The 8,175-nt window shown below is 36.5% G+C and overlaps 1 protein-coding gene across 6 annotated transcripts in view; it reads left to right on the forward strand.

Annotated features, from left to right (window-relative positions):
- TUT7 (terminal uridylyl transferase 7) overlaps window positions 1-7,654 on the forward strand; it is a 65,469-nt gene extending 57,815 nt beyond the window's left edge. For all 6 annotated transcript variants that reach the window (XM_007969659.3, XM_007969663.3, XM_007969658.3 and 3 more), the window contains one exon: window positions 6,642-7,654. In XM_007969659.3, the coding sequence (XP_007967850.3) occupies window positions 6,642-6,709 (68 nt within the window). In that variant the 3' untranslated portion in view covers window positions 6,710-7,654. The remainder of the gene's footprint in view (window positions 1-6,641) is intronic.
- Window positions 7,655-8,175: the final 521 nt, after the last annotated feature.

The raw sequence follows: 8,175 nt of genomic DNA on the forward strand, positions 1-8,175 counted from the left end.
AGTCCATATATTTCCTTGTACATTTTTAAAGTTGATATCTAAATCTTTCATTGTAGTTGCAAAGCATGTAATTTCTTGGGGGAGGGTGTCTGTAAATATTGACATTTTAAAATAAAACTTTTAAATCAGCCTTAAATGTATCAAATGAAGTATAAATATTATTGCTTTTTCATACCCACCATCATTTATATACAGCTCAGCTCTTCTTTAACAGGCAAAAATTACATATCATTTCCCTTTCCTCCTCAAATTCCTTTGTTGTACTTCTATAGAATTTCAGCATAAGATGATATATTTTGTTTGTTTGAACTTCTCCCTGAGATGATATACTTTTATTACACATTTTCAGATATTTTATTGAGTAGCTTATCATGCTTATCTGCAACAAAAATGACAGGGGCGACAAGCTAGACCCTGTCTATTTTCTACAAATTAAATTTTTAAGCTTTTTATTAAATCTCAAAGGATGAAAATGTTTTCTACATTGAGTTTTCACAATTAATAGAATATATAATTGATCAAAACAAATGTTACAAATTTTAATTAAAAATTACTTTTTATGTTTACTTACTGAAAACGACTTTTATTTATGAGAAAGATGAGATTTTTTTCCCTATACATTCATGTATCTTTGGGTCAATATTATTCACTGCATGAATGAAGCTGTTCCTTTTCTCTCCCTAATTTTTTTGTTTTTATAGTTGTTAAAAATGGAAAAACCCCAATATTCTTTATGATGACAAATTAAAAATAATAGAAATACTTTAAGAGTTTGGGAATAGAAGATACATTACAATAGTGCCACTCAATTATTTTGATTCCTTCTTAATTACATGACCAAAAATCACAGTGATGTATCATCAAAAATTGTTTGTAATGATCATCCACTATCAGTGTAATTTTATGAAAGCTAAAAATTTGGATTTTAATTAGAGGCATTTACATTTACCACAGATACCAGCATTTTGTTTGCTTCTCCTCTTCTCTGGGTTTTTTGGGGGTTTTTTTGTTTTTTTGTTTTTTTTGCCTCGTGGCAATACAACACAGTATGATTTGACTGGTTAGGAGATACACCTTTCTTTTGTAAAGTAGGTGAATAATTGTGAAAGGGGAGTTAGAAAGGATAGGTGGAGTGATTCCTGAAAACCAGCCTAAGTCTTGACCACAAAGGCATTCACAGGCATATAATTTTTAAGAAAGAGTATATATGGAAGTTGAAGAGCTGGAAATTGACTCTCTCAAAACTATCCTTGCGGCTGGGCGCCATGGCTCACACCTGTAATCCTAGCACTTTGGGATGCCAAGGCAGGCAGATCACCTGAGGTTGGGAGTTCAAGACCAGCCTGGCCAACATGGTGAAAGCCTATCTCTACTAAAAGTGCAGATTTAGTCAGATGTGCTGGTGTGCACCTATAATTCCACCTGCTCGGGAGGCTGAGGGCAGGAGAATCACCTGAACCCAGGAGGTGGAGGCTGCAGGGAGCCGAGGTCAAGCCACATGCCCTGTCAGGTAGGCTCAGGAACCCATGGACCCAGGTTGAAAGAGCACCGTTTACATAAAACACTCTAATGAATATTCACATATTTGTCTAGTGAATATTCACAATATTCACATATTGTTATTTCATCAGGATAAATTCCCACTCATAAGAATGATAGGTTTAAAAGTATACACATTTTGACAGTGATGCCAATATTCCCAAATTGTGATTGTTGACAATCACAGAGAGTCAATGACATTGTTTCCCATACCCCGACATCATTGGGATAGCCTTTTTTCCTTTTACACCTGCTTGAATTCCTATTATTACCATTGAACTTACCTTTTTTTTTTTTTTACATGATTTCATCTATCTTTCTTTATATTTATGTCTTTGTGCTTTTGTATTGGATAATCTTGACAGGCTCTCACTGTTGCCCAGGCTGGAGGGCAGTGGCTCAATTACAGCTGCCTACAGCCTTGAACTCTCAAGCAATCCACCTACCTCAGTCTCCTGAGTAGCTGGGACTACACACTAGTGACATCACACTCAGCTGATTGTTAAAATGTTTTTGTAGTGATGGAGTCTCACCATGTTGCCCAGGCTCGTCTTAAACTCTTGGGCTTGGATGATCCTCCCTCCTCAGTTTCCAGAAGTACTGGGATTACAGGCATGAGCCACTCCACCCGGCCCAGTTTATTATTCTTTTAACCTCACTTATATGTGTTTGCCATACAGATGAATATTTGTTTTAATAATGTGATCTAGCCAACTTTTGCATGGTTTCATATGATACCAAATTTTATAAATGTCATGTTATTCCTCTATATTATATAAAAATTCATTCATGTGTTATTTCTAGTACTTTTGTTTTTTTTACATGCAAATATTTTATATTCAGGTATAGTGAACATTTTTCGGATATAGTAGATTACATGTTTAAATGCTCCAGTAGTAAAACTACTAGTACTGTACTTACCAAAGGGTTTAACATTTTGGGAAAAACAGAAACAGGGGCAAGTAGCAGTATAACAATAACTAAGTTACCTTCTAGGGAATTGGCATTGTTTTTCCATTTTTTTTTTTTTTTCTTTTAGAAGGGTCTCACTCTGTCACCCAGGTAGGAGTGCAGTGGCACAATCATAGCTCACTGCAGCCTCGAACTCCTGGGCTCAAGTGATCCTCCCACCTCAGCCTCCCAAGTAGCTCACAGGCATGAGCCACCATGCCGTGCCTGGCTCAATCTTTTTTTTTTTTTTTTTTTTTTAAATAAAAGACCTGTCACTGAGGTGGAAGTGCCTTGAGTACCATCACCAAGATCATTTCCTCTATCATGTTCCTCTCAGCCCTAGAAACATCCATTATTATGAGGTTAAGTATCCTAGTCCCCCCCCCCCCACCCTTTTTTTTTTTTTTTTTGAGACAAAGTATCCCTCTGTCACCTAGGCTGGAGTGTAGTGGTGTGATCTCTGCTCACTGCAACCTGCACCTCCTAGCTTCCAGTGATTCTCCTGCCTCGGCCTCCCGAGTAGCTGGGATTATAGGTGTGAGCCACTGCGCCCAGCCCCTTCTGGTTCATTTTTTTGTACTCTTCCATATGTATTCCTTACCATATGTTTTTCCTTGGCGAATTTTTAAATTTAAATGGCATATCATGGTATATAAGAAGAATGTCCTACGAACCGGGGATGGTGACGTGGGCATGCAGTCTCAGCCACTCAGGAGGCTGAGGCAGGAGAATGGCTTGAGCCCAGGAGATCTGACACTGTAGTATGCAATGATAGCACCTGTGAGTAGTCACTGCACTCCAGACGGGGCAACAAGCTAGACCCCATCTGTTTTAAAATTTTTATATGTTGCTGTTTTTAGATTGGGGTTTTTTCTTTGCAGTATTCCACCCTGTGAATACAAAATATTCTATGTATTTATTACCCAGTTTTAGGTTGTATTCAATATTCTGCTGTTATAAACAGTGCTATAGTGAACATCCTTGTAGAAGTCCCCTTGAGCATGTGCGAGAGATTCTTTAGGGTTTGTGTATCTACAGGTCAAATCGTTAGGTCATAGCTTACTTATGTGCATTTTAGTTAGATTCTATCAGATTACCCTTGTATTGGCTGAAATAATTAGAACTCACACCAGCAGTGTGTGGGTCATTTCTTTATATCCTTTCAAATGCTTGATTTTTTTTTTCCAGAATTTTCATTTTTGCAAATATGATGGATGAGAACTACTTATGGTGGTGTTCTCATGTGTATTTGTATGACTGGTGATGCAAGGGGCCCTTTTACTTTTTCTTTTTTTTTTTTTTTTTTTGAGATGGAGTTTCGCTCTTGTTGCACAGGCTGGAGTGCAATGGCACGATCTCGGCTCACCGCAACCTCTGCCTTCCGGGTTCCAGCGATTCTCCTGCCTCCTGTCTCCTGAGTAGCTGGAATTACACACTTACCATGACACCCGGCTAATTTTCATATTTTTAGTAGAGACAGGGTTTCACCATGTTAGCCAGGCTGGCCTCGAATTCCTGACCTCAAGTGATCTGCCCACCTCAGCCTCCCAAAGTGCTGGGATTACAGGCCCTTCTTACGTATTTATTGGCCATTTGGAGTTCCTCTTCTGTCAATTGTCTGTCCAAATCATTTGCCCATTCTCCCATTAAATTATCATTTCCTTATTAATTTTTAAAGGTTCTTCATTTATTCTGAATACTAGTCTTTTATTATTGCATAAATTTCAAGTGTCTACCTGCAGTATATCTTCTGTTTCAACTTTTTGTGTGTCTTGCCATTCCAAAGTTTTTAATTTTGAGATAATCAAATTATTAGTTTTCCATAATTCGTTTTCATCATCATTTGGTTCATAATTTAGGGTCATCTTTAAGAAATTCTTCTCTAACCTGAGGTCATAAAGATATCCATCTCTATTTTCTTCTAACAGCTTTAAAACTTTGTTTTTTCTATTTAGACCTTTAATCCATCCAGAGTTTATATGTGTAGAGAGTACGAGGTAGTGATCTGAGCATTTTTCCCTCTGGTGAAAAGCCTAATCTCTTTTTTTTTTTTTGAGATGGAGTCTTGCTCTGTCGCCCAGGCTGGAGTGCAACGGCATGATCTTGGCTCACTGCAACCTCCATTCCTGGGTTCAAGCAATTCTCCTGCCTCAGCCTCCTGAGTAGCTGGGACTACTGGTGCACCGCTGCCATGTCCAGCTAATTTTTTTTCGTATTTTAGTAGAGATGAGGTTTCACCATGTTGCCCAGGCTGGTCTTGAACTACTGAGCTCAGGCAGTCTGCCCACCTTGGCCTCCCAAAGTGCTAGGATTACAGTTGTGAGCCACCGTGCCTGGCTGAAAAACCTAATCTCAGTACTTTGTGCAGTTCACAGTATCGAAGATGGATGCCTATAGACTAATAGATGCTCTGTGGCATAAATAATACAGTGGTAGAACAATAGAGTACTTCATTTCTTCCTGACTGAAATTTCTTACTGAATTCCCTGGCTGGTATTTTTCGTTGTGAGTTGATTATCTAGATGTCCTGCTTTGAAAAGTATGTGTTTAGAGCATGTTTTTATTTGCGTATTTACTATGTTTGCTATGGAAAATATAGAAAGTATTGTTAAGTAAAATGAAGAAAATAAAAACCATCTAAACTCCCTCCATTCTAGCATCAACTACTATTTAGGTTTTGGGGATAACATTTTCCTGTCTTTTTACATTAATGTAATAATAGTTCACATTTATTGAGCATTTTCTATGTGCCAAGTACTATTCCAGTTGCTTTACATGTATTCATCTAATCTTCACAATAACTTTGAGGGGCAGGTATTATTGTCCTCATTTTACAGAGAAAGAAAACAAGGCATCAAATACATGATTAGTGGGGTGTTTTTTAGTTTTTTGAAAATACTATTTATATAGTTTTATACCTTGTTTTTTCATATTATTAGTTATCCTTCTGTGTATACCTAATATTCTATTATGTGCATAGTTCCTCATATACTTGGTCATATCGTAAGTTTGGGACTTTTAAGTTCTTTGCATTGTTAAATTATAAGGTTTTTATGAATATTTCTTTAGCAGAATTTCTACCCACCTCCTCCTGATCTTCTTCCTCCTAATAATTTGGTAACCAAAAATTGATAGTTTTAATTTGCATTTCATTGATTACCCCGATATTGAATTTTTTCATATACTTATGCCATTTTTTTTCCTATTTTGTATATTACCTTTTCATTACCTAGTTGTCTATTGGTGTTCATTCTTTTATCTGTTGACTTACAAGTTCATTAAGTGTGGTAGTGTGCTTAGAAAACTCTTACCCTACCCCAGGAGTACCTAAATACTCACTATTTCTTATGCTCTGACTTTCTCTTAGTTACATTTAATTCTGTAGTTCACTTGGAAATGGGTAGAGAAGAAGGATATGGTGTGAGGAGGGAAACTACCTTCCTTCTTTGCCTCCAAAATTACTTATTTGACATAATACAGTTATTGAATAATTCATACTTTGCCCCATTGGTTTGAAATGCAAACTTCATTATGTATTACTTTGTTACATATAATCACCAAGAATTTCTCAGGTTTCTTAAGTTTTTTCATTGATCTATTTGTTCAGACTCCAGAACAAAATTTAGTAACTATTCTGTGGTATTGGTTTTAATCAGTAATCCTCATTCATGTCCTCCACCTGCAAATATAAATTTCCTTTTTTCCTTTTATATCGATGAATTATTGCTACAATGATTACCATCCACAGCTTTGTATCTGCAGAGTAATGATCTAAGATAATTATTTCTGGCCAGATAATTCTTTGAAATCTATTGTGTTTGGTTGCAAATGAAGATACTGAATTACACAAGGCAGAACTTTAGGTTTGTCTGGTGCTCTGTACCAGCGTGGAAATAGTGAATATGTAAATGTATTAAAATGAGATCACTCTAGGAACCTGTCTGCATTCAGAAAGAATTTTGACTAAGCTTATATTTAATCGGTCATCTGCATATATACTTTTTAATATCTAGTCTTATTACTTGATTCTAAACAAGTGACCAATTCAAGTATGAAGCTTTTGTGACTAATTAATAAGTAATTTTATGGCTTTTGTCATAAAGTGAGGCTTGTTTCATTTATATTGGGTTTTGTTTCTTCCCCTCCTCTAGGTAGCCTTTCCAGTAAATATATGACTCAGGGAAAAGCCTCAGCGAAGAGGACCCAGCAGGAATCATGAGGGAAGGAAAATGCAGCACTCTAAATGGCCACTCAGGCGTTCCTATTCACTCGGAAAATTAGGTTCATTTCACAGGACACGGCAGCGTAGATCAGGCTTCAACTTAACATTTAAGGGAAATGTCAGATTTTTTTTTAATTTAATGAAATTGTTAATGAGGAAGAATTTTTAATATAGTCTTATCCACCACACATCCCCATAGATTTAAGGATTTTAATAGAAAGCCATGATGTATGTATTTAAGCCAGGTTAAAAGAAAAAATGTAACTATGGACCAGTATTCAATGAATACAGTTTCATGGTTTTTAATTCTTTCAAAGCACATTAAAAATGGTGTGCTGATAAACCCCAAGTAAATTAACCCTTTTTCTGTATAAATCCATTTTTTGTTTTGAAGAGGGGAAATTATATTTATTGTTGTTTACTGAATCCTTGTGTGAAAGCATATCAAATATGTATGAACTGCTACTGCTGTACTTCCGATTTACAGACATCATTTTATTGCTATTTGTAGATGTGATAACATGAACATGAGTACCTATTTATGTGGGCCTTCAGTGGATGAGAAGTGCCACTCAGGTCTCTGGGGTCTCCCTCTCTAATTTTAAGTAAATTGACATGTAACTACTATGCTTATCAAAATGAAGTAAGGAAAACAAGTAGTCCTGTTTGCCACTAAAAACATTTTCAAAGGAAAAATAAAATGAAAGTACTTTTTACTTTTTATGATATTCAGAAATTAGGATGAAGAACTTTTTAAAATTCCTGAAGATCAAAGAGGTTATCTCTGCCAGTCACAAGTGTGGTTGGTGTCATTCTGGGTCTGACTGGAGCCCTCCTGGACTGTTTCTTTAATTTCAAAAGCCCTGCAGACATAGTACCTGGTCAGAACTATGCCTCAGTTTATTTATCATTTTGAAATAAAATCAAAATTTCAACCTGTAATTTTATCTACATTATTTTCTAGTGAAAGATTCCTAAATTTCCTGGGGGAAAAAAAAAAAAAGATCAAGGAATGAGGACATTGGGAATGATAGTTAAGAGGAGTTTAACGAAAGAGAAGGACGGACAAATACACTCCTCTAAAATAGTATACACAGAGTTCCCTTTGACTTGTACCCTTGCAGTCATTGGTGTGTGTTAACATCCAGTGTGTTCCAGGCTCTGGGAATGTATAAATTTGTTACTATAAAAGACACAGATTGGGGGGGGGAATTTGTAGGCAGGGAGGCGCAGGGGGTGCTTGCTGGGCAAACATTCTGGATGTCTGAGGATTCAGAAGACACATATCCGTGTGCCCTTCTTTTTAAAAAAATTATTTGAAGACAGTCTAGCTAAAGACAAATCATATCAAAATTAAAGACTTCAGAATTTAGAGGCCATGGTAGAAAGAATTAGTGATCATTCCCTACTCATTTTGAACGCAAACTAATGAATGACGCAACCTGGGCTGATGCTGCTCTACG

This window comes from Chlorocebus sabaeus, chromosome 12 (assembly GCF_047675955.1).
Source record: "Chlorocebus sabaeus isolate Y175 chromosome 12, mChlSab1.0.hap1, whole genome shotgun sequence".
Lineage (NCBI taxonomy): Eukaryota > Metazoa > Chordata > Mammalia > Primates > Cercopithecidae > Chlorocebus > Chlorocebus sabaeus.